Genomic DNA, 27,289 nt, shown 5'->3' with positions numbered 1-27,289 from the left:
TGGCAAAACTTAGAACTAGAGAGGCTAACACAAGCATAAAGAGAAGCAAGCAAGCATAGACATGCAAATAGGGATGATCAAACCCTTTGATATGGGCCAAGGAGTACAGATGATGATCAAGACCATGAAGGGGTCAAGATCTAAATCCTACCGAATGGCCAAAACATAAGAAAGATAGACAAAAGCTACAAAAAGCCTACAATAGCACATGGCATGACAAACATAGCCTAGGTCTAGGCACACAAACATTGCATGGAGCACACAAGCACATAGAAGATAGTATAAAGCTTGTAGGGAACATAAATCCAAGCACATAGGCATGTGAAAACATAGATCTAGACATAGGCATAGAAACATACACATCAATATGTACAAGCCTATCACATAAACATGGAAGAACATGAATCCAAGCATATAAGCATGTGAAGACAAAGATCAAACCATATAGCATGGAAATATGCACATAAACACATAGATCCAAGTAAGGCATAGCCAACAACATCATACAAGCACGTGAGCAAGTAACCCTAACGTCGACATAGAGCAAAAAACATAACAAAGTATAGGAAAACATGGCATAGAGCATAAAGCACGTAGGAAAGACAAATAGACATGTAAACAAGCATAGAATCATGTGGATCTAGCCAAACAACACATGGGAAGGATAGATCTAGGCACAAACACATGGTATGAGACATGGAAGTATGTGGATCTAAACATCAAAAACATAGGAAAGAAAAGATCTAAGCATAGAAAGCATGGCATAAAGCATAAAGCATGTAGATCAAGACAAATAACACATAATCAAGCATGGAAGAACATGGATCTAAACTAAGAACATGCTAGGAGCAAGATTAAGCAAGAAACATGCTAAGGAGATCAACAAATTATGTTATTAAGGCAAAAAGAGCAAGATAAATACTAGGAAAAGATTTAGAAGGTTAGGGGTGTGGAAAGTAGCTAAAAAGCTACATCCACACCCCTAAACCCCAAATCCAACGTATAGAACCAAGGAAAACAAGATTGGATATAAGAATAATACCTTGTATTTTTGGTGAAGAAAGGAGAATTAAGAGGCTTTGATGTATTTTTATTTTTTTATTTTTTGTACTTTTGGTGGAGAAATGTGTTGGGAAGAGAGGAAAAATGCCCAAAAAACGCTCAAACAACCCCCAAACAGCTCCCAAAAGCATAATTTTTCGATTTTGAGCTGCCAAGAGCCTTTTATAGGTCCTGGCACACTTTTCGGGGCCAGCGCACCTGCAAGGTGTGCCGGGTCCTCCTGCACTTTTTCAGTTTTTCCCTTGAACATGCATTTAGAGGTCTTCCCGGACATAGATTGACACAATCTTGATGTCCCTAGAAAGCTCTGGATGTCTAGTTTTCAGAAAACTAAAGAAATTAAAATTCAAACAATTGGATCAAAAGTTATGATCTTAGGAAGCGTGCTAACGCGCTTTTCACGATTTTTTCAATATCTCAACCGTTTTAACTCCAATTTCAACCCATGAATAGTCGTTGGAAAGAGAATTTGATTATCTTCACAATGGCATTGTTCTAAACCTGTTTTAATGACCAGATTAAAATTAGGGTTTCCGGGGTCCATTGGGAGTCAACTTTGGGTCAAAATTCGTCAAAGTTGCCAAAAATCTCCGAGAAGCTTGGGTTTGATGTAAAGCTATGAAAAGTGATATTTCAAGTGGATTCCTTATTTGACTTTCGGCCAACCTAGGGTTGACCAAGGGCATTTTGGTCATTTTGCTAAAAAAGGCACTTTGGGTGCACCGGTGTCCGAATGGGTTGCGCCATGTCATTCAGGATGTTCTCGCAGTCTCATGGAGAGAAAATAATATTTTTGGATTTTCCAGGGTCTTGTACGCAAATCGAGGTTGGACAAAATATGGTATCAACAATAGTTTAATTATTAAAAGAAATACATAATTTTTCTTAGGGACAAGTTAAAAATTAAATCTGCAAATTTTGGGACTTTATCTCTTACAATTGGTGAATATATGCAATATCTACAATGTAACAACTGTTCCAATACAAAGAGTGAAATAAATAAAACACACACACACACACACACACAATCTCCAATTGACAACTATCTTCTCAAACCCTAAAAACATTCATGACCCATTTATCGTCAACAACCAAACAACTCCAACTCTCAATAATCATGACCAACCATAGTGTACAGAATTTGGGGGAAAAAAACCATTTTCCCATATACTTTTTTCATGAGAAACAAAGAAAAGAAAAGTTATGATTTCTCTCCATAATTTTCTCTCCGATTTGTTATACAAATGATGGTTTTGAAACCCGAATTGTTAAAAAAGAAAAGTAAAAGGGAGAGGTTCAAGGTTTTTTAGAGTGGACTGAGGTTGAATTGAAGTCAAACCGTGATGGCGTCATAATTAATTTAATAATTATTTTAAAAATAAATAAATATATTAAATTAGTAAAAATATAAAAATTGACTAAAATAGTTCAAATAAATATAAATGTCTATATTTCAAACAATTAATATATATATATATATATATATATATATATATATGAAATTAATATATTTAAACTTTTTGTTAGAGTTTAATATGCAACTATTTTTATTCAAGTCTTTATCTACATCATCTTTTAAAAAAAAAAAAAAAAAATCATGTCTAGCCCATTTGATTACCCAATATTCATTTTAGGCTCATGCTAATGGGTGCCCTTAGGGTAATGGTCAATAATTCATTTAAGGAATGTTTTGACACCACTTTTATGGGAATGTAAAAAGCTGTCAAAACATTAATTGCTATTTTTTTCTTTTCTCATAAAAACTTTCTTTAAATGGATTATTAATCATTGTTTCTAGGGCATCCATTAAAATTTCCCTTCTTTTTATTATGTCCAACCCCATTTATCATTTATGAAATTAAAAAAAAAAAAAAATTACAAAAACTAGAAGAGGGTCGGACATTGGTTTGTCTGCCCATTAAAAAATTGATCAAGTACAAACACAAGCCCAAGGCAATTTAGAAAAGAAAAAAGTGGTTGATGGCTTGCAAACATTTGGTACACTATAAAGTGGTTTACAACTAAGCTTGCCTAAGCATTTAGTAGGTCAAGCACAACCAGTCCGTCTGCAACAGCCAAACCTTCATTGTGACAGTTAAGCAAAGACTTACAAAATTGGCGAAAACATAGCGAGAGTGAGAGAGACATAGAAGAAGAATAGAAGAAATAGCAATGCAATCTCATGGTTTGACAGCATCTCATGGTGGTTGAAGCTTCAACAATGGTTGCAAGTACCCAAAAAATATATATATATATATATATATATATATATATATCTGTGATCTGAACTTGTGAGAATCGTCCATAGTTATCAAACTCGGGAGGTTTTTGATTTGGTTTGGAGGTTGAAGGTCTTTGATTGTAAAAGATTTTATTTTTGTTTTGTTTTTGGTCTATTTGTTTGCTAAGAACCCCATGACAAATATCCATGGCTTCAAATCTGATAATTTCGTGGGGGCTTCTTGGTGGGAAGGATTGGATTCTACATTGGCATAGGTTAGGCTAATAGGCTCTTTATCTATGGAGGAAGAGAAATTGCAGATATATATAGGAAAAAAAAAAAAAAAAAAAAGCAGTGGGTGTTCTATTTCCAATAGGCAACAATTGAACGTATGATAAACCTCTTGATTGGGAATAGGAAGAATCACCACTAATCAAGAGACACAGATTTGAAGAAGGGCTGAATTAATGCTCAATTACTTGAAAGAATAGCAAAATGTTAATTACAAAAGGAAGAGATAATGCATACCTAATAAGAATTTTGATTTTTTTAGCGTAGTGGCAATTGAACAAGTACGGAGAAGTGATTCTGTTAAATGAGGAGCGAAAGAGACCAAGGAGGGAAGAGAGGGAGTTTGGAGTTAGAAAGGTGAAATTCTGAAGTTTTGAAAGCGTGAAAGATAGGAAGAGCAAAAGGAGAAGGAGGGGAGACACAGAGAGGTTAGCATTAAATACTATTTGGCTTGGGTTTGGGCTTTATGATGGACAACATTAACATCATTACCGTAAGATTGGGCTTTATGATGTAGATAGGGTTGGAAATCACCTTTTTTAATAGTATTTTAAAATTATGGGAAAAGTTTAGAAAAAAAATATTTTTAAATTATGGAAGAATTTTAGGAAAAAAAAGGGTAATGACATGGTTGCTGATATGGCTCAATGAGAGCATAGCAATATTAAATGCTACACCAGGTTCAAAGAGCCCTATAGCGGTGTTTTAAAGACCTATAGTGGTGTTTTAAAGCCCTATAGTGGCGTTTTTCATGCAATTTTTTTTTATAAGCCCCATACTAGGTTCAAGGAGCCCTATAGTGGCATTTTAAAGCCCTATAGTAGCATTTTAAATGGAACTCGAGCTCCATGAACTCGAGTTCCATACAATTTTTTTTTTTTTATTAAGTTTGATCGGGCATAACTCAATTTTAAACCAATCGAGTTTTTCATTGAAACTCGATTTTAGTAAAATTGAGTTTCGAAACAGGGGCACGAACCTATATATTTTCAAAACAGAGACATATTGCCAAATATTTTTAAAAATAGGGGTAAAAGGCTAGAATCCCCTTCACGTTGTAGTCAAAATGGGTGCTGTCCAAATTATGTGAAAGAAGCAATGACTACTCTTGGCATCCAAAATCATCATTCTCACAAACCAGAATCATTGTCTAAACACAGCTTTGTTGCTATCTTGGAGTCAAACCTTTAACGTGCCCCTTATCCTCCGGTTACGGGACACCCTCACTGACCATGGATGCGACTTGTTTGAAATACCAAAGTACTAGTTCTTCTAGTCTTGCTATGTTGCTTTTGCTTAGATTTTGGCTTTGCCATAGACACCACTATGTCTTTACAATCCATCAAAGAATCTGACTAAATAATCTCCAATGGGAGTGATTTCAAACTTGGATTCTTTAGCCTATTAAATTCTACCAATCACTACCTTGGAATATGGTTTAATAACATTTCAATATCCACATTTGTATGGATAGCTAAAGACGAAAACCCTTCAAGGATTCTTCTGGGCTTCTTACTGTATATGAAGATGATAATCTTGTAGTACTAGATGGACACTGCAGGGACATTATATTGGAGATTTTGTTTTCAACATCTTCTAATACATTCTTGCCAACAATGAAAATTAGTACTAAGGTAAACACAAGTAAGAAAGTTGTAAAGTTGTGATTTCCAACTATATTGTGTTGGTTTTAATTTCGTGCCAAATTTGATTGTAATTTCTTCAATCATTTTCCCTATATGTATGTGGGTTTATTTGTAAGGGATGAGTGTGAGAGATCAATGAAGAATCAAGCTTCAAGAGCTGAATTAGTAGATTTCGCAACTAGCTCACGAGTAGCTCGTGAGAAGCAAACTGCGAAAAGGCCACGTGTCTAGCACATGACTGGAAGACGAAGAGTCGTACCAGGCTATCATTTTCGCAACTGTCTCGTGAGAAGGGCCAACCCACGAAGGACTCGTAAAAGTTTCTGTTTGACAAAAAGTTGTGTTTGCTTTACCAAGTCTTTACCCACACTATATATACCCTCATTGTTAGGACATATGTGATTCAATGATAGGAACATATGTCAAATATTTTATGTAATTGGCTAATCCTTTGACAAAACGCACTTTATTTGTAATTGGGTAGATGTAGGAAGTGTTTAATATTTCAAAGAACAAGGTTTCAAGTTCAAGTGTTAAAACCATGCAAGTCTATCCAAGAATCAAGTGAAAAGTGCTAGATTTTAAAACTCGACCGCTAGCATCTATCGAGGTTTAAAAGTTGTTTCAGCCCGTGGCTCGACAGCTATCTCGATAGATGGCTATCTATCGAGGTTTATAAAACTCAGTTTTTCAGAGTTGTTTTTCATCAAATCCGTGAATATGTGTTTAGGCTTTCTTTTCTCACAACCCTAAACATATATAAGGATTATTTTGACGGCCGTCAAAGGTTACACAAGTTGCGCAAGTGTGAAGTAAAGTTTTGTTCATGCAAATTGTGATCGGAGATAGAATTTACCCTAGTTCATCTTCTTCTTGAAGAAGCTACTGTGTTTGTACACTATAGGGTTTTGTGACCAAGGAGCTTATTGATCTTTATCGTGTGATGAACTGAAGAAATTTGTAACCAACATCTTTCTCAAGTTAGTGATTAAGTTGCATACTGGGATCTGCGCATCTATTGGTTAGTCACGTACTGAGAGCCGTGCATTGAAAGGAGAGATTGTCACTACAGAACAAATCCAATTGGGTATTGGGGTAAGGGTTCAACTGTAGGTTGGTATAAGGTGCGAGGGATTTCACAATTCACTCTAATACCAATGGGCTTGGTTTGCAATCGAATGTTATAAAAGATTTATGCCCCCTCATCCTTCACCAATTGGTCGTTGGATGGATTGGTAAAGCACACGGTCCGACACAAGGTACTAAGACTCCTTTACTTGTAACCACTTATTTTTATAATAGTGGATTCTCGAGAGTGGTGACCTTAAAATCACCGGGTGGGGTTTTTGCCGTGTAGGTTTTCCCCATTCATAAACAAATCACCGTGTCAATTTAATTTCCACTACATTTTAGTTAATTGGTGATTTGTTTGTGCTACCACACGCTTTGCATGTTAATTAACTTAATTAATTCACTTGGCTAAATTAATTGGTTAATTTATCACAAGGAGTCAATACATTATTGGCCTATCACTCATTACCAACAAATTGTAAGGAGTGCTTTTCTAAGAGAAAACTCTAGAAAATACACTTGAGAGTTAGAGATTATTATACCCACAATCATCTACATATTTCCGTGTGGTTTTCTTTAACTCCTACCTCTCCATCTCTAGATCTTTGAGAGGTTGCTAGTCCAAACACTTATCATACTCAGAAACACCTATTCTGAGTGTAAAGTAAGATTTTGGTGCTGTTGGGAAGTATTGGAAGGACCCATTCATTGGCAGAAGCTAAGGGTCATCAAATAGCCCATGACCCATGGACTGGCCCAGTAGCCCGCTAGCCCACCAGGCTAATGGGCGGCCCGACCCGGTAATATTGAAGCCCGTGGGCAGCCCAGTAGCCCAATGGGACAGACTATGGGTTGGTTTCTTTACCCATGGGCGCCCAGTGGGCCGGCCCGTTAGCCTAGCCCGTTAGCCCAGCCCCTTAGTCCGACCCGTTGTCCAAAATTTATAACAAAATAATTTGGGGGTTGGGTGGGTGAGGGATTGAACTTTAGACATTATAAAAACTTTAAGACCACACACCTAACCACTAAATACTTGGAATGATTGTGATACAATATGCATAATAAATATATATATTTTGGTATTAGTCTAGTAGCTTTGATTTTTAAAACAAAGTTACTAAGATGACTATTGCCCTACCTCTGTGCCTTTGGAAAGAAAGTCATTTTTTCCTTTGATAAATTCCAATTCTTTCCTTACAAGTTACAATCATAGCAGAAATTTCTTTAAAAAAAAAAAAGGCTTACCGTTGGTTGGAAGAAATTCTTTCCTTAATGAGTTGATATTTGATTCTTCATATATTTCCTTAAAGAATTGATATTTTATTCCTCAAATATTTCCTTTAAGAATTGATATTTGATTCTTCAAATATTTAAATATTTGAAGAATCAAATATTGTTCAACCTAGTTGGGATGTACACATTTTGTAGTGATGCAACTATTTTCAATCTAATATATTCATGAAAATTTCAATGTACTTATTTATTCTTATCAATACAAGTTAATTAATCCTATTTTAGTACCTTTTTAAGAAGTATGTCTTAGTATTTTTTTTAATAGAATCTTTTTAGTAGATTTAATTGTTCAATTTGATAGTTTGTAATAATATATAATTATAATTATTTTGGTTAAATTTTTATAACCTCATTGAAGACCTGTTAAAAATGCCCATGGGTAGCCCATTAAACCCATCTCACTAGCCCAGCCCGCTAAAGCCCAAGTGGGCATTGCCCATGGGTAGGGCCATGGGTTAGGTTTTTCCATCCAGCTCGACCCGACCCAGCCCATTGACTAGTCAACAGCCCATTAAGCCTAGCCCATTAGACCCATGGGCCAAGTAAAAATGGGCCGGGTCAGCCCGGCCCGGCCCATTGACAAGGCCTAGCAGAAGCAATCGGGCTGAATTGCGGGATTTGGAAAGTTAGAGAAAACAAGACTCCGAGAAGTTAATTGGTAGTAGGAGCTTGGAGGGCTCAAGTACATGGGGTAGACTAGGTTTAAAGGGTCTTTTGTTATTCGTGTACTCCAACTTTATTCTCTAGTGGATCAATTTCGACTTGGAGGGTCATGGAGAGGTTTTTCACCAAGTTCTTCGGTTCCTCTTCAATAACACGTCTCAGTGTTATCTTGTGTTTGCATCTCTCTTCCCTATTCTTTAAGCTTTCATTTTATTGTTGATGATGGGTGAATATGGCTTAGGGTAGTGTTATTGATTCATTGCACTTATTTACTCTTGTTCTGTACTTAGTCTAAGTTAGAGTAAATGCAATCTAGCCATAATTTTTATTTGGAGGTCTAAACAAGCTCTTGTGTCTTAACACAAATACGAGCTTTCAAAAGTCCTGTTGACATCGTGGACAAGCCCTTTGGATCCATCCGTTGGAAGCTTATCTACTAGCATTCAACCCTCTTACTCTTAGTCTTCCTTAAGCATTCATTTCGAAAAATGGTAGCCCATATTGGCGCAGTTTGCAATTTTTATTTTTTATGTTTTTGCTTTCGTGTGGATTATCGCTCAAACTTACACCATCCATTTGGCATTAATGTAACCTTTTTTTATATCAACTTTGAGTTAGTTGTATTAATTCAAATAAGTCTATCAATGAACAAGGAATGCAAAAGACCATGCCTTTTTGAAATACATGTCCTTTAGGAAAGGGTCATGAAGTTGCTACTTTAATTGTCTTCATCTAAGATGCATTTTCTTCCGATGTATGGACTTCGCCATGTGCCCTTATAAGGTTGCAAGTATTATCTTTTACTAGTTGTAGACATGTGTAATGCAGAAAAAGTTGACAATTTGTTTTTGTTAAATGAAAATGATAAATAAGACTTATAAGTGTTAGTCCCATATCATTTTTCAAATAATGTGATTATTTTCTAACTACTTATCATTTTACAATATATTAAATTTTCTAAATTAAGTTATCCACAGTTGTTATTTGAAAATGTTTTAAATTTTATAAGGTTTTTATTTTCAAGGAAACATAATGCATTTACATTTAATTATAATATAAGGTATAATCTAATGTATGTGGATGAAATTTTTTTCTAGTGCTCCTCACAAATGATTCATCCTCTATATGTCTTAAATAATCTAAAGGGAAAGCAGATATAAGTAAATCTATCACCTATTAGAGAATATATATATATATATATATATATATATATATATATATAACTTTAATAACATATAAGAAACGTGTAATTTTATTAAGAACTTACCAACATTACACTGAGAATGTGACAAAATTGTCAATAAAGCAACTCCTCTTTCTACGCAAACCTCTCCTTTTAAAGCATCATTAGAGTGGATATAATGGACCAAAATGGACCAGATGGACTGAAATGAATTGAATGGGCTAAAGTGGACCTAATAGATCAAAATGCATACTAATGTGACTCAATAGGAGATTGGTAACATTGTGAGAGACCGCACCCCCGGCCCCATTTTTTGGGATGTTGGGCCAAACCTACGTAAATGGGTAGAGTCGTGTTATTGCCTATCAAAATGGAGGTTCGACTGATTAAGGGTTTTACAATGGAGTCGCCACTTATTTAATTATTGGAATAAATAAGAAAATCAAAATTGAAAAATTCCTCATTTTATTAATTTGAAATTGAATTTACATTGATTATAGGAAAATTACATGGCTTTGGTCCTAAATACAATCTAAGATAAAGTACATGGCTTTATTTCCTAGTTACAATCTAGAAATTAAAAATTACAAGAATAAATATTGATCTATCAACCCTTGATCTAAACTCAAAAGCTATGTTACAAGGTGGGAAGGTGTTAGACACCCACCTTACCTGGTGAAACCGGTCTTCTAGACTCTGGTAGCCAACATTCATATCACATCATCCAATATGTTATCAATCAATTTGCATGTTGAATTTAATGTGTGTGCATGTGATAAACCCTAATTCAATTTATTAAGCATTGCATTTGGATTGAAAAATAAATTCTAGTGAATGTGTATGGATGATGATATCCTAGATTCAAGAATTTGAAAGAATTATGAAACAAATATCTTTTTCATATTTTTGATGTGGACTTAAGATCAAAGCTAGTGTTATGCATGAACATGTGTTGAAAAACTAAGAACATGTGAAGAACACATAAAAACACATAAGAACATTCAAACATATTCAAGGAAATTTAAATAATTACTGTCATGCTTTAATCTTAAATTCTCATCATGACAACATAAAAAACAAGTTAGGGAAAGGGATTATACCTTCATGCAAGACCCATACGGTGGATGAGGAGACTCTTGGTGGAGGTTTTAAGGGTGGAGGAAAAGAAGAGCTAGGAGAGGGAGAGTGAGTCTCACTCAATACCTTGAGTTTTAGGAAGACCAAGATATGACAAGACTACTCTACTTCACAAGAACTTAAGAGAGGAGAAGAGAGGGGGGTTTTTCATGTTGGAATGGAGGAGAGGGGGGTTTATATGGTAGTGATGGAGAAAGTATGAATGGAAGGTCATTTAATGGGGATTGACAAAGAATCATGAACCTAGACCTTATTTTAGCTTTTGGGGAAATCGGGTGCATGAAATATAGAGATTGGTGGGAGTGAGAAGCAAGCAAAATTTAGTTTCCCGTAGCTACTATAACAGCTTGTAGAGTCCAATTCAAAAAATCATATTTTACTCAATTCTGATCGGAATTGTCTCATTCTTGTGCTTAAATTGAAACCTCGGATATCTAGTTTTTGGAAAAATTAACCACATTCACAGATTCAAAATATTCTGAGAGATATCAATGAAATTGTTAATTGCACAAATCACTCGTTGAATAATTAATGTTTGACTATCTAATTAATTATGTGCAACCTTACCATAAAATGTAGTCCTAACCAATCAAATTATGACACATCATTAATCTCAAATTGATTATAATTATAACCAATTGAAATCAATTGTTCATAATCACATATAGCTAGGCTCAATTTGTGATAGTACATCTCGGCCATTAAAACTTGGCTTGGTGATAACTTTCAATCTAATGGTCTGATTAGGGCTTATGACAAGTCGATTTGATCATTACAACATTAAGATCATTTTGGTGAAATGAGATTAAGGATCTAATGACTAGAATCAAGATGCATATTTCCAAGGTGAAATTACCCTTTTACCCTCCATGTGAAGTTAAATACCGGTTGCAAAATGGGATGTCAACAAACATAAATTTTACACTTTAGCTGTTAAATATTTTAGTTATAGATTTGTTGATGATTACTCTAGATATTCGTAGATATATCCTTTTAAGAGTGAATTATTCCATTATTTCAAAATTTTCAAGTCCCTCGCTAAAAACATTTTTCATCAAAAAAAAAAAAATTCAACAAAAATAAAAAATTTCAACTCAATTAAGGTGGAGAGTATATTGACATCGCCTTTTAAAATTTCCTTTCAATTTTTCATCGCATGTCATGCCTTCACACACCAAAACAAGGTGGTTTTTCCGAAAGAAAACATAGACACGTTGTTGATACTAGCCTTACTCTTCTAGCACAGGTTGGAATGGAAACTAGATTTTGGGTATAATACTACAATAGTGCTATTTATCTAATATATCATTTACCAACTAAAGGAGGGTTGGACTATGTTTCCCCTTGTGAAAATGATGTAGAACTGTAAAATTATGATTTACAACTATTCTGTGTTGGCTTTAATTCTGTACCAAATTTGTTTGTAATTTTGTTCAATCATATGTACCCTGTATTTTATGTGAGATTTTATTGTAAGGGTTGTGTGTGAGAGAGAGTGTGAAGACTCAAGAAATTATTGAAGACAAAGTGGATTTCGTGAGAAGTTTCGCAAGAAGCCTTCCCTCAAAGTGAGCCACGTGCAGAGCACATGACTGTAATGCGAAGAGTTATGACAGCTGGTTTTCATGAGTATTTTGCGGGTAAGGCCTTCCTGCAACATACCTGCGAAACATTCTGTTTTGCTATTTTGGCATATCTGCTACACCATGTCTTCACCCACACTATATATACCCTTATTACCTACATATTGTAAGGACTACTTTTATGAGAGAAAATCCTAGATAAAACCCTTGAGAGTTAGAGATTGTTATATCTACAATCCTCTACACAATCCCTTGTGGCTTTTCTTAACTCCTACCTTTCCATATCCATATCCATATCCTTGAGAGGTTGATAGCCCAAACACTTACTACAACCATTTTGAATGTAAAGTAAGGTTTTGGTGCTGCTGGGAAGCATTGGATGAAGCCATTTGTTTGGTGGATGCAATCGGGCTAAATTGCGTGATCCGGAGAGTTAGAGAAGACAAGGCTTCGTCAATTCAGTTAGTAGCAAGAGTTTGGAGAGCTCAAGTACATGGGGTAGACTAGGTTGGGAGGGTCGTTTGTGTTTGTTTTTAGACCTCTTAAAACACAACCAGATTAACCTAGTTAACTAGTCAAGTGATTACTTAATCAAATTATCAAATCTAGATTAACACACAAATATCATATTATTGTAAAGTGCAAAAAATAAAGAACACAACAATATGATAACCCAGGAAAACCAAACCGGTAAAAAACCTGGGGAGGATTTAATCTAGCTATCCTTAAGGTAAAACGAATCCACTATGAAAGAATTGAAGTTTACACAATAGTGACTTAGACTATTAACATCCTATTACTACCTCGAGTAGGAAACTTACTACCACGATCACATGATAGCTCCGAGTCCACAGACTACTTCTTTCTTGGATTCCCAGCAAGTACAAGCACTCCCGCTTGTGTATCTTTAAGCTCTTGAATCATCAACTGAATTGATCACCAAACTCTTGACATTAATCTTGAGATTGGAAACCCTAAGTGTATGTGAAGGCAAACACCCTAGATCTCACAGAAGATTCACACACAACATAAAGAGCAACCTTTAGAGAGCTTTTGGGTACAAAACCCTAGATGTACAAAAAAGGCACAAGATGCACTCTAATCTCTCTCTAAAAAACTTATGAAAACATTTTAGGGTTTCCTTTATATATAGGAGTGTTTTACTTGAAACCCAATGCGTTTAAGTAGAGTTTAGGTTGAATTGGAACTCTATAGAAAAATAAATTTGCACGTGGTTCGATCGACCGAGCCTTGCAGATTTAGTCCAATAAATTCTACAATCACTCAATTCCAATTTTACAAATAAACATACTTTGAGCAAGCCTAAACCTAGACCTTATGTTTTGATCATGGTTTGCCAAGAAAATACAAATTGAAGTTCTAATACATTAGTTCCTAAAGTCTTAGAACCTAACATTTTGTTATTTGCGTACTCCAACTTATTCTCTAGTAGATTGATTTACCACTTGGAGGGTGGTGGAGAGGTTTTTTGGCGAATTTTTCAGTTTCCTCTTTGATAACACGTCTCGGAGTTATCTTGTGTTTGCATCCTTCTTCCCTACTCTTTTAGCTTTCATTTTATAGTTGATATTTGATGAATATGGCTTAAAGTAGTTTTATTGTTTGTTCGCTCGCATTTACTCTATTCCGCACTTAGTTTAAGTTAGAGTAAAATCAACCGAGCCGTAATTTTTAATTTGGTGGTCTAAACAGCTCTTGTGTTTTCACACATATTCGAGCTTTCAAGAACAAACATTAAAAACCTTTCTAGAGCAGAGTTTTTGGAATAGCGAAGGCACCGAAAATCGTGGTGCAATATCAAGGGGAGGTATTAGTAGAAGTCATCAAAGTGATGATGTCGGAATTGCTTAAATTTGGAGGGTTGAAGGGAAACAACATTCTAATTTAGGTGAATTCTTCCATTAAGGTCCCGAAAACAATTATTTTGCTATTTTAAGTAATATAGGTTTTCCTTGATAACTTTTAATTTAAAAGTCAGGATAAGGTCATCTCTATTTTAGGACGTCTCTTAGAGACAATAGTTTCAATTTCCGCAATTATCTCAATTTTGCAATTTTTGGTAAAAACTACTATTTTGCCACCTAATTACGTGATTAATGCAAATTAAAGTTTTCTAGGTGTTTTCCTTGCCGCCCTAGATTTTCTTTTCTACTATTTAAATGCATAGTGGCCTCCAAGGCAATTTAGTTTTTCAGATTAATAAAATTTCAGACTTCATCTATTATTTCTCTTTGATGGATGAACCCTATATCACCTTGTAGATTCAAAGAACCTTTCATGGATTCATGGTTTTCATTCAGAAGCTAATGTATTTAGTTTATTTTCTATTTAGAAAGCAACCTGTTTGCTTTCTTGTAACTTCTGCGAAATTAGAAAAACTTGTGATTACTCAAACTTTTGTGTTTTTGGATGTTAATGCTTTCCTTTCTTAAAACCCTATAAGAAATGCCAACTTGATTTTCACTTTAAATTGTGTGTGTTCTTAGGGTATTTTTTGTTGGAAAATATAGCTATATAAATAAGTTTTGATTTAGAAATATAAAAACCCTAAAAAAATATTGACAATAAATCAAAAGAGTAAGTTTAGTAGGAGCTATAGAATCATGTGAAAGTGTTGTCTTTAAAAGTTTATTTGTGCCACTTGGAGTAAAACTTTGTGTGATTGGTTCTCTTGGCAGAATAAACCCCTTAGGATTAGACTATAGCAATAACCTTCTCAATGGACTTACACCCAAAGAGGAAGGCTCAAGAACAACCTTAAAAAAAGCATTTCCTTAATCATAAAATGATTCCCCAAAGGACAAAGTTTGGCTACAAACTTGGTTGTAGTCTAAGACTACAACTTCATTCAGTATTTTTTTTTTATCAGATGTGAATTTTGACAAACTACCATTGAATTACATTTTCTTCTTATATCCTCCATGCTTGAAAATTTTCCAAAAAATTATAGATTAATAGTTATATCATCAATCAATTGTTTAAATTGCAAGTTTTTTTAGTATAAAATTATACATAAAAACTAAGTTTATGGATCATATAGTGGCCAAAATGGCAAAATACCCCTTTCAACCAAACCTTTCAGCAAAATGCCCCATGTCAGAAACTATTTAGGGATATGCCCTTGTTTTGAAACTCGATTTTCTAAAAATCAAGTTTCAATGTAAAACTCGATTTTTGGAAAATCAAGTTATAGCAGAATTAAACTTAAAAAAAAAAAAAAAAAAAAAAAAAAAAAAAAAAAACACTTGTGGAACTCGAGTTCCACAAATTTTTTATTTTATTTTTTAAGTTTAGTTCGCTATAACTCTATTGTCCAAAAATCAAGTTTTACATTGAAACTTGATTTTCTAAAAATTGAGTTTCAAAATAGTGACATATCTCTAAATAGTTTCAGACAGTGAGCATTTTGCTAGAAAGTTTGGCTGAAAGGAATAAAACCCAATTTTGGCCATCATATAATACATAACTTTTGATTGGCACAAAATTTGACTTATGAGTTAAAAGCATAAGAAACATGTAATTCAATAATTAGATTTTCAAAATATATAGTCATATTAATTTTTTAACGGAAGTTGTATTCTTAGACTATAACCAAATTTGTAGCCAAACTTTATCCTTTTCCAAAACCCAAAAGCAAAACCCGCAAAAGAAACTGTGGATGAAGAATAGGACTAAAGAAGAAAGGGAGAAAGCAAGGAGCAAATCTTTTCAACCCTTGAAAACTATCTTTGATATGGTGATATTTTTCTCTTGATTGAGAGTGAGGGACCTACGGCTAAAAGAGAGAGAAAAGAAGAGAAGGAGATGGCCGAAAGGCCCTTTTTCCTGCTTCCTATCTTCAGCCTTTTTCTTTCTTTTATTTTTTTCAGCTCGTGCTACACGCACAAAAAAGAGACATTGACTTAAAGGGTGGGAGTGGGTCTCTTTTTTTCTCCTCTTTTGTCAGGGTCACTTGGGATGAGCTTGTCTCCCACTTTTTCCTCTTATTTTATGCTCAACAACTAGGGACGTTAACTGACATAAGACAGCAAATGAAACAAAAGTGAAAGACTGTTTGGAGTACAGATCCAGCAATCCCCCAGAATAGGAAAGACAAGTAATTCAAGAAGGCATACACAGGTTGGAATGGAAACTAGTTCTTAGACATAATATTTCAATTGTGTTATTTATTTAATGAGATTAAATTCTATAAGGACGTGGTGTAAAACCCATGTTTTACCCCTCCAATCCCAATATGTCACGTCATCTTATCACATATTTAAGAATAAACACAATCATACTTAATCAATTCTAATACCCATATATAAATCCAACCAAATTGGGAATTTATTAAGATGTTATTAGGTGTGGTAGGATGTATTGAATTTTAAGTAAAATACTGATGTGGCAATCACTTATTAGATGGTGTAAAACATTGGTTTTATTCCCCATCCTTATAGAATTTAATCCCTTATTTAATATATCGTCTACCAACTAAAGGGCTGGACTATTCTCCTTCTGAAAAACTTGTTACCCTACATTGCGATTACTCAGACTCATGTGCACGTGTTTTTGGATGTGAATGTTTTCTTTTCCTAAAACATAACAGACACCAACTCGATTTTCACTTTAAACCATGTATGTTCTTTGGGTATTTTTTTAACCATCATGGTTAATTTATGTAGTGATTTATAAAATGGTCCACCTATATTATTTAAATAAGTTACTGTGGGGACCGGCCCAAAATAACATGCTAGCTGGGCCCTAGGCCCGTCCGAGGACGCAGCCCGTTCAAGGAGTCAGTGTGGCCCAAGCAATCCTTATTTAGGCCCACTGGGGCAAAGAGAACATGTCCGAGGAGTAATTTCTCCTCGGATACTGCAAAATTCGGAGCAAAGGTACATCCAAGCCATTATAGTCCATCTCCCAAATACGTAAAAAGGAAGGAAACCCGAAATATCTCAGCAAAGACTGCCACCACCACATTAAATGCATTACAACTACTCTCCTGACCACATTAATGAGGAGAATACCTCTGAACAGTGCTACCTTGACTACCGCAACTCACAAAGAACTGAGAGGGGTGTCTGATGGGACAGGTGCTCAAGTAGGGGTTTGGATGATCAACACGTGTAAAGCCCTGATGATTAGAAAGAGCTTATATAATATGTAAAAGTCCCCCAAGAGAAGGGGACGACAAAAAAAAAGGAGAGAATACTGTAGAGAAGTCTTACTACACTGATTGTTAATCAAGTTTTTAGCTCTATCATTACCGGGTGACCTTTCAACACAATAGCATTGGTTCTTGTTTGTGTGTTCCCTTAGCCCATGCAACAACCCGTTTAAACTTATTTAAACCGAGTTCTTCAACCCATACTCTATAAGAATTCATTGTGTTGGGCTTTTTGGATCAAGGTTGTGACAGCAAGAACTTGATTACTAAATTGTGCCCTTACAGTTACATAATTTATTAAATAGATCATGTGATTAAAAATATGAGTGAGTTATTTTATTAATTGTCTATTACATTCTATCTCATCCTATCATATTCTATTTTACAATATTGGGGAATCACGAAGAAGAATTTTATTTGGAGGTGAGCTTTTTCCATAATATATAAAGATGAGATAATATATAGAACTTTTAAGTGATCATTCACACACTATTATGACTTCGATACAGAATATATGTTATCCCAGATTTTAATCCGATGCAATTCTGCAACCGAAACTCAATATGTTATCCCCTAAAATTTTTACAGCTCACAAAGCTAACTGTATCCCGTTTTCGTCAATACGGGATCTAAATGTTTCACGTTTTTAGTCAATATGGTTTTTTTTTTTTTTTTGTTGTGTGTGAGAGAGAGAGAGAGTTGGGCGGGGTCTTTAAGCAAAGGAAGTCAAGTTTTTGGCTATTGCGAGAGATTTCAAAGAAAGAACCATGATTATTACATACCGGCAAATGCGGAGTGTGTGCGACACGTCAGTTAAAACTGAAACATGATGGCTGTGTGTACAGATATGTGTGCAACAAGTGTTAACCTTCAAAAAGAAAGATATGGGAAAAGAATAAAATTTTAAGCAATAAATGCTCCCTTCATCCAAAATCATGATTTTCAGAAACCAGAATTTTTGTACAATATATGTGGGAAAAGAATAACAGTGACTGCTACTAGCGTCAAAAGTCATCGTTATCACAAACCAGAATCATTGTACATTTGATTTGATTTAAAAATCTGTTTGTCTGTCCAGCTTTGTTTTCGTGAAGGACCCGCCACCCACCATGGTTGGTCTATAAACAATGGTTTGAATAGATTTGGGTATCATCCCCACAAAACCACACAAACCAGAAGCATTGAACAAGTTACAATGGGACTTGTTCAAAACACAAGAATGTCAGTTCTTCTAATCTTGCTATGTCGCTTTTCTTTAGAATCTGGCTCTGCCACAGACACCATTACTTCTTTTCAACCCATCAAAGACTCTGACTACATAATCTCCAATGGGAGTACTTTCAAATTGGGGTTCTTCAGCCCTGTAAATTCTACCAATCGGTACGTCGGAATATGGTATAATAAAAATTCAGGTTTCCCTGCCCAATGGGTATGGATAGCCAACAGACAAAACCCCCTGAAGGATGCTTCTGGGGTTGTTACTATATCTGATGATGGAAATCTTGTAGTTTTAGATGGACAAAAACGGATAATTTGGTCATCAAAAGCCACAAACACTGTTGTCAATTCAAATGCCAAGCTTTTAGATTCTGGGAACCTTGTCTTGCAAGACACTAATGGGTCAATCATATGGGGGAGTTTCCAGTTTCCTACTAATACAATGTTGCCCAATATGAAAATTAGTTCTAATTCAAGAACAGGTAAGAAAGATCAGTTGACACCATGGAAAAGCCCTTCTGATCCATCCATCGGAAGCTTCTCATGTGGTATGAAGCCTCGAAGTCTTCCTCAAGCATTTATTTGGAAAGACGGTAGCCCATTTTGGCGCAGTGGCCCGTGGAACACTCGGAACTTTATTGGAATACCAGAAATGTATTCTGTATATCATCATGGATTTAGTCTCGTAGAGGATCCAGATGGAACATTATCTTTAAGTTTCTTTTATGTGAACCTGTCTTTGTCACATTTTGTCCTGACTACGCAAGGAGATTTAGAGCTAATATATTGGGATAATGAGAAGGACGATTGGGAGGTCCGGTGGAAAGCTTTGAAGACTGAGTGCCATGTTTATGGTAAGTGTGGTGCATTTGGAAGCTGTGATTCACGGAATTCACCAATTTGCAGCTGTTTACGGGGGTTTGAGCCAAATAACACAATAGAATGGAGTAGAGGAAATTGGGCTAGTGGATGTGTGAGGAGGACGCCCCTGCAGCGTGATTACTCAAATCACAATATTCTACACACAAGTCACAATTTACAAGAAAATTGTGATTTGTGTGTACTATGTGTACACTAGTATGTGTGTAATAAACACTACTCTTAAATCATTCACCACCGCAGGGAAGGAGCCACTTTAATCCTAAAGGGGCTATGACCCTCCTAGCCCAACAGGTCTCCTTAATTCTTTTACTATATGTAATAAACAATTTCATAAACTAAGAGGAAGAAGCAGAAGAAATAAAGTTAAGAGGATAATGCCTTTCATTATACAGACCAACTCTGTCATAAATTAGCAAAATACATATGTCCTCAAGGGGACTATGAAAAACTACAAAATCGTGGCTGAAGTCGGACCTTTCCTTGCCACGCTATCAGCACATTGATTTTGCTTTCTGAAAGCAATGCCACATCTTCAGACTCGGTATGTGGCTGAGGAGAGTCGTGCAATCTATAATAAAAGTTGAATGCTGTAAGTTATGATTTGGATTAGTAATCCAATTAAAATAAAATAATATTTTAAAAATATATTTTTTGTAAATGCTTTTCTTTTTCGGGCTTTTGTCTTTTATGCAGTTAACAATCTTTAGTAAACAACAAAAAAAAAAAAATTTCTTCATTAGTAGAAATTAAGGACAAACTAAGTAATAACAAAAAAAAAATATTTCTTCATTAGTAGAAATTAAGGACAAACTAAGTAATAAGAGACTAAGGGTCTTGAAACAGAATTACACTTATATTTTTATTTTAACTTAGTTACTTGATTTTATATGTGCATGTATGGGTCATGTTTGTGAATGTATTTCCCTTTTTTCTTGTTTCTAAAATTTTGATGGGATGGTAGTAGATCTGAAGTACACATTTTTCCTTTTTAAAATTGTTCATCATTTCCTTTTGAATAGTTTAAAATGGTCAATAAAGATTAAAAGCTCAACAATTTATCAATTTGTTTATAGAGTAATTGTACTTATATTTACTCTTTTTGTTTCTTCTATAACTACAAGATGGGCATTTTAGTCATAAACATCATCAAAAATAGAAGTTTCACAACAAAAAGGAAGATGATTTTTTGGATGACTTTTTGATTTTGTACATTTAAAGTAAAATTATTGTGAATTTACTATATAATCAATCATAGTATTTTTAGTCTTTAATCTTTGTATATCATCAAAGCTCAACAGATCAAGCCACACCGTCAAGAACTGGCATTCGATCAAACAACCTGTGATCAAAAGACTGTCAAAAACTCAAGTTCGGTCGATTGAGCAGTGATTGAAGGGCCATTGATATCTTCAATAACTGTCTTCTTTGAGCTGCATCTTGAACACACAATCTTGAACATTTGACAAACATTACAGACTCAACTAAGATTACAATATCATGGAATTTGCTAAACTAAAATCTAACAATCTTCCTTCTTAACAATTCTGAGCCAAAATCCAATTTAACACAATCTAACTAAAACAAAATATGACTTGTATAATATGGACACTACGGAGAAACCACAGACAGAGCTAGGACTGACTGATTAGTCTTTCAATTTCAACCAACTCCCATTACCCCCCAGCTCTCCATGATAAGGAAATCATTGTTAGAAGACTATTAATTCAACACTGTTTTGCCATCTGTTTTGTTAGAATAATTGTTACACTTTTTTTCCCCTGATTTACAGATAAAGCGGGAGATATGAAAAAAGTTGTCACAATCACAGTGATCATAGGAATATTTTTCATTTCTGTCTGCACTTATTTTCTGTGGAGGTGGATGACAAAACAAAAAGGTAATTTTCCAACTTAAATTATCACGGTGGGCCCGGAAATGTTGCTATATACTACACTACTTACTACTATTAATGTAAATTAGCAAGGAAAACGAAAGCAGAGGAGATCTTATTGTTCAACAAAGGGAAAGCACGTCAAAAATATCATAATGACAACCTGAACCAAGTCAGAGTCCAAGAGCTACCACTATTCAATTTTGAGAAGCTGGCGAGTGCAACAAACAACTTCCATCTATCTAATAAGCTTGGGCAGGGTGGATTTGGTCCCGTATATAGGGTAATGGTTGTTCTACTAGAGGTTTCTTGTCTAATAATTTGAATAGCTAATTAATCATTTTGATGTTTGTATATAGGGAAAATTGTCCGATGGACAAGAAATCGCAGTAAAAAGACTTTCTAAAGCCTCCGGACAAGGGTTACAAGAATTTATGAATGAGGTGATAGTAATTTCTAAACTCCAACATCGGAATCTTGTTAGACTCCTTGGTTGTTGTGTTGAAGGAGATGAAAAGATGTTGATTTATGAATACATGCCGAACAAAAGCCTGGATGCATTTCTCTTCGGTTAGTTCATTTTGATGCCCTCTATTATAAAACAAATACGTTACATTTTTACATTTTCTGCATATAAATATTGTTAGTGTATTTCGAGATAACGAAACAATAGTCTTTGTTTTGATATGTCAATTGAACAGACTTTTCCAATTCTCTTATGACTTCACTATATGAACTTCTTTTGCAAACTTTGTGTTCATTCACCTTGTGAGTTTTTCTCTCTTTTGTTCAAACTCAATAGACCCAAACAAACAAAAATTGCTAGATTGGAGAAAACGGTTCAACATTATTGAAGGAATTGGTCGAGGTCTGCTCTACCTTCATAGGGATTCTAGATTAAGGATTATACATAGAGATCTAAAGGCAAGTAATATCTTGTTGGATAAAGAGCTAAATCCAAAAATATCAGATTTTGGTTTGGCTCGGATTTTTGGAGGAAATGAAGACCAGGCCAATACTAATAGGGTTGTTGGAACTTAGTAAGTACCTTTTTATTTTTCACCAATTCAATTAGATGTCTATTTGAGATGACAAGATTTTGATATTTTTTGTTGTGAAAATTTAGTGGCTATATGTCTCCTGAATATGCAATGGAAGGGCGATTTTCAGAAAAATCAGATGTGTTCAGCTTTGGAGTGTTGTTACTAGAGATAGTTAGTGGAAGAAGAAACACAAGCTTTCATCATGATGAGCAATGCATGGGCCTTTTAGGGTTTGTAAGTCTTCCTTCTCTCATTTCCCTGTTTCTTGAAAACCTCCAATGTTTCTTTCTTGTGTGTTTTTGTATTGAAGCTAAGAATTGCAATCTTGTTTTTATGTTATTTTCCAGGCATGGAAATTGTGGAATGTAGACAACATTGTAGCCTTAATAGACCCAATGATATCTGAACCTTGTTTGAAAATAGAGATTTTGAGATGCATACATGTCGGATTGTTGTGTGTGCAAGATTTTGCCAAAGAGAGGCCGACTATATCTGCTGTTATTTCCATGCTTAAAAGTGAGATTGCTGATCTTCCTCGTCCAAAGCAGCCTGCATTTACTGAAAGGGAGATTGCTTTGTGTACAGAGTCCTCTCAAAGCAGCCAAAGTAAATGCTCTATTAACAATGTTACTGTCACAGTGGTTGAAGGTCGATAGGTAGCATGTGTTCTTGAGATAATCATATTGTGGTTATATTTATGTTCATTTGTACACTTTGATAAGAATCTTAAAACATGTGTCGATATTCATCAAACTGAACGAATATTCAAAACCGTCAATACAAATAATATACATATTATTTTTATGATAAGAGAAGCTAAAGAATTTAGGGGAGTTTTATTTCTTGCATAATTTAAGTGAAGGGTCATTTTATACAAATGATATACACTGTGGCTATAGCTGGAAAAAACGCAATGCGTCTCAATCTCATTCTTGAATTTTACAACTAAAGCATCAACTTCAAACCACCTATAGAGGACATCTCTCTATTACCGAATTTGTTGACAAAACAGATCGACTCAATTGCTGACAACTTTGCATTAGCAGGAAAGCCAGTTGACAAACATTTAAATTGAGGGATTTAATGTTGATTCCACACCAAGAACTCCACAAATTGGTAATATTGGTGATCCTTACAGACCTAGGTCACCTTGCGAATTATATCATAGACCTGGCCACGTTGAGTGCCATCAACTGCGCATGGACAATGCACATAAAGGGAGAGTACCAACAAAGAAATTTGCAGCCATGGTTGCTGCAGTTTGGAGATTTTTCTAGTGAAGAAACGTGGTACACAGATAATGGGGCCTCTTCCAACATCACAGCGGGCCTAGGCCAATCTATTGATTCACAGTGAATACCATGGGAACAAGGATAATATTGCAAACTGTTTAGATTTGCATATCTCAAACATATGGTCCTCGATTTTACACATATTTACTCATTTCTATCTGAATCAAACTATATTATTTACCCATCTTTTTCTTCTACTGACATTGTATTAATAAATCATTTTTCTCGCATAGCTTTTATTGTTACTATGATCCAATTGAGCCACGTCAGGGGCCACATCACCTACTTATTTTCAATTATTTCTCTCTTATTTTTTGACTTTTTTTATTTATTTATTAATTTTGTAGTTTACTGTTACATTTTCTCCAACTTTTCCCTTTCATTTTTACTTTTTCATCTCCCCACTACTATCAACATTAATATCACTCTTCCTTTATGCCTTCATCTTCCTTTCATTTGGACTATTCTTATCAACATCCTCTTACTATAAATTTGTTATTCTCTCTCTTTATACATATTTTATCACATAAAAAGGTTATTACTCTATCTTTTTCTCATGTTTTTCTTCTTCTTTTTTTTGGTATCTTTACATTATGTTGATGAATTTTAATATAATTTAGAGCTCTACTATTATTCTCCCTCTTTCTCTCTCAATTTTTTTCCCCTTTTTCATGTGGATTTTTTTATGTTTCATATCTTTACTTTAGGTTGATGAATTTGTGTGTCCTTTGGAATTCTATTTTAGGTTGATGCATACCCCTTCAAAAAATATATAGAATTAAATTGTATTTCACGCTCCAAAATTTTTGGTTTAAAAGCTAAAGCGTAGCACTTATTATTGCTACGCTCTAGTTGAGCCACATTAATGGCTATATCACCTACTTATTTTCAATCATTTCTCTCTTTTTTTTTTTTTACTTAATTTATTTATTTATTTATTTTGTAGTTTACTGTTACATTTTCTCCAACTTTTCCCCTTCCTTTTTACTTTTTTATCTCTCCACTACTATCAACATTAATATCACTCTTCCTTTATCCCTACATCTTCCTTTCATTTTGACTATTCTTATCCCCATCCTCTTACTATAAATTTGCTATTCTCTCTCACTCTATACATATTTTATCACATAAAAAGGTTATTACTCTCTCTCTTTCTCATGGTTTTCTTTTCTCGTTTGTGGTTTTTTTTTTTTTTGGTATCTTTACTTTATGTTGATGAATTTCAATGTTATATAGAACTCTACTATTATTCTCCCTCTCTCTCTCTCTCTCTCTCTCTCTCAATTTTTTTTTCTTTTTTGTGTGGATTTCTTTTTATATGTTTTATATCTTTACTTTAGATTGATGAATTTGTGTGTTCTTTAGAACTCTATTTTAGGTTGATGCATACCCCTACAAAAAATTAATAGGATTAAGTTGTATTTCATGCTCCAAACTTTTTGGTTTTGTGTTTTTAAGTTGTTATTTTTCTTTTCTTTTCTTTTCTTTGATTGTTAAATGCTATCATATTGCATTAAAAAGATAGTATATAATAATATAATATTATTCAATTATATAACATGACTTGGATAATTTGGTGTGACTATATCTTTTATTTTGACTATTATTCTTCTCATCTTATTTTCTATAAATTTATCTAATTTAGGTCTCTCTCGAAAAAAGGTGATTATTCTGTAGATTCTGAACAAACATATTGGCTATAATAAATACTTTTTCTATCCTTCTCAGGAATTCTATGTTACTACTTAATGAAAATAAGAGTTGCAATATATATATATATATATATATATATATATATATATATATATATATATTTACCTTTTTAAAATTTAAATAATTTCCGCCACTTGCAAAAAGAGAGTTCCTTAAAAATCATTATGTTTTTCAATAGCCGTCAAATTTAGAAAATTGTTTTGGAAATCAATGCAAATCTCCTTTTGATTGTACATGTGTCTAATTTCTCAAATAAAAATCCAACTAAAATTGATATTGACCAGTCCATTCAATTTGCTGCTGCCATGAATATTGGTTGGGTTTACCATTTCAAGTACGAATTATTAAAGACAAAAGTACATGATGAAAGAGTAATTAATTATACATATTCCGATTGACCCTTGCCACCCTATTATTATTTGTTAATAAAAATAATAATGGCTTAAGGTTAAGGGTATTACTTGAAAACCAAAATTACAATCAAGAAGTACTATGATCATTATGATTACCATCATTATTAGTTTTACCATCATGTTGATGTTTATTTCTATGTTGTTTATGTTTATCTGTATTTTTATAAATAGTAAGTAGTGGCTAATATGTGCAATGCACTGGAAAGTTTTATATAAAAATGATAAAACTAATTATGTCATACCAAAACTAAAGCCAGTACAATATATTCTCAAGAATGCAAAAGGTAAGTTAGGGAAAATATTAATTTCTTAATAACAATTAGGGTAAATTGCAAATTACACCCCTAAAGTTTGAGGGTAATTGAATTTTACACCTTGAAGTTTTAGAATTTGGATTTTACCTCTTGAAGTTTGGTGATGTTTGGATTTTACACCCCAACGTTTCAAACTTTGGATTTTACCCACTATATTTTAAAAGTGTTTGGATTTTACTCCCTAAAGTTTTGGGGTATTTGGATTTTATACCCTAAAGTTTCAAAATTTGGGAGTGTAAAATCCAAACAACCCTAAACTTTAGGGAGTAAAATCCAAGTTCTAAAACGACAAGATGTAAAATCTAAAAACTCCAAACTTCAAGATGTAAAATCTAAATTCTGAAACTTTAGGGTATAAAATCTAATCACCTCCAAACTTTAGGGGTGTAATTTGCAATTTACCCTAATAATTATTTATAACTGTAAAGTTGTTATTTACAACTATTTTGTGTTAACTTTAATTCCGTGCCAAATTTGACTGTAATTATGTTAAACAAAACTCAAACAAAAGCTATAAGCTATAAGAGGGAAAGAGAAGAATTGTGATGGAAAATTCAAAAATCACACCACCAAATCGTATTAGTGTTATAAAAAAATACAATGATTCATCAAGGTTGAGAGTAGTAGAGAGATAAAAATGTAAAAGTGAGGAGAAATGTTGGAGGAAGTATAACAGTAAGGTACAAAATTAATAAGAAGAGGAATAGTAAAAAATAAGAGATAAATTGTTGGAAATAAATAGATTATGTGACCGTTGATATGGCTCAACAAAAGTATAACAATAATAAATTTTATGCTTCAACTTTTTGATGTAGACTTTTAAGTGAATCACTCAAACTTGCACCTTCCATTTGACATCAAAGTTTACAACACCTTTTTTTTTTATATTTAATTTCAACTATGAGTTAGTTATATTAATTTAAGTAAGTCTCTCAATGAATATGGAAAGCAAAAGATCATGCCTTTTTTGAAATACATGTCCTTTAGGAAAGGGTCATGAAGTATATTTTAATTGTTTTCGTCTAAGCTGTCATTTTATTCTGCCGTATGTACTTCACCATGTACCTCTATAAGGTTCCAAGTAGTACTTTTATTAGATGTAACTTGTGAGATACACAGAAAAATTTGACGATTTATTTTTTTATTAAGAAAAATAATGAAAATAGTAGATAAAACTTTATAAATGTTAGTCCCAAAACG

The 27,289-nt window shown here is 33.9% G+C and overlaps 1 protein-coding gene across 6 annotated transcripts in view; it reads left to right on the top strand.

Moving 5' to 3' along the window:
- The window catches only part of LOC126727355 (G-type lectin S-receptor-like serine/threonine-protein kinase At1g11330), a 44,587-nt gene extending 21,468 nt beyond the window's left edge, over window positions 1–23,119 (top strand). The window contains exons 3-8 of one of the 6 annotated variants that reach the window (XM_050432963.1): window positions 21,213–21,320; window positions 21,404–21,597; window positions 21,674–21,884; window positions 22,117–22,354; window positions 22,441–22,591; window positions 22,705–23,119. In XM_050432963.1, coding sequence (XP_050288920.1) covers window positions 21,213–21,320; window positions 21,404–21,597; window positions 21,674–21,884; window positions 22,117–22,354; window positions 22,441–22,591; window positions 22,705–23,013 — 1,211 coding nt within the window. In that variant the 3' untranslated portion in view covers window positions 23,014–23,119. The remainder of the gene's footprint in view (window positions 1–21,212; window positions 21,321–21,403; window positions 21,598–21,673; window positions 21,885–22,116; window positions 22,355–22,440; window positions 22,592–22,704) is intronic. The other 5 variants (XM_050432965.1, XM_050432964.1, XM_050432967.1 and 2 more) reach the window with 5 other exon arrangements.
- The last annotated feature ends 4,170 nt before the right edge of the window (window positions 23,120–27,289 follow it).

The sequence above is a fragment of the Quercus robur genome, chromosome 5 (assembly GCF_932294415.1).
Source record: "Quercus robur chromosome 5, dhQueRobu3.1, whole genome shotgun sequence".
In the NCBI taxonomy this organism is placed as follows: domain Eukaryota; kingdom Viridiplantae; phylum Streptophyta; class Magnoliopsida; order Fagales; family Fagaceae; genus Quercus; species Quercus robur.
The sequence above is the reverse complement of the archived record's forward strand: the minus strand, read 5'-3'. Positions and strand labels throughout refer to the sequence as shown.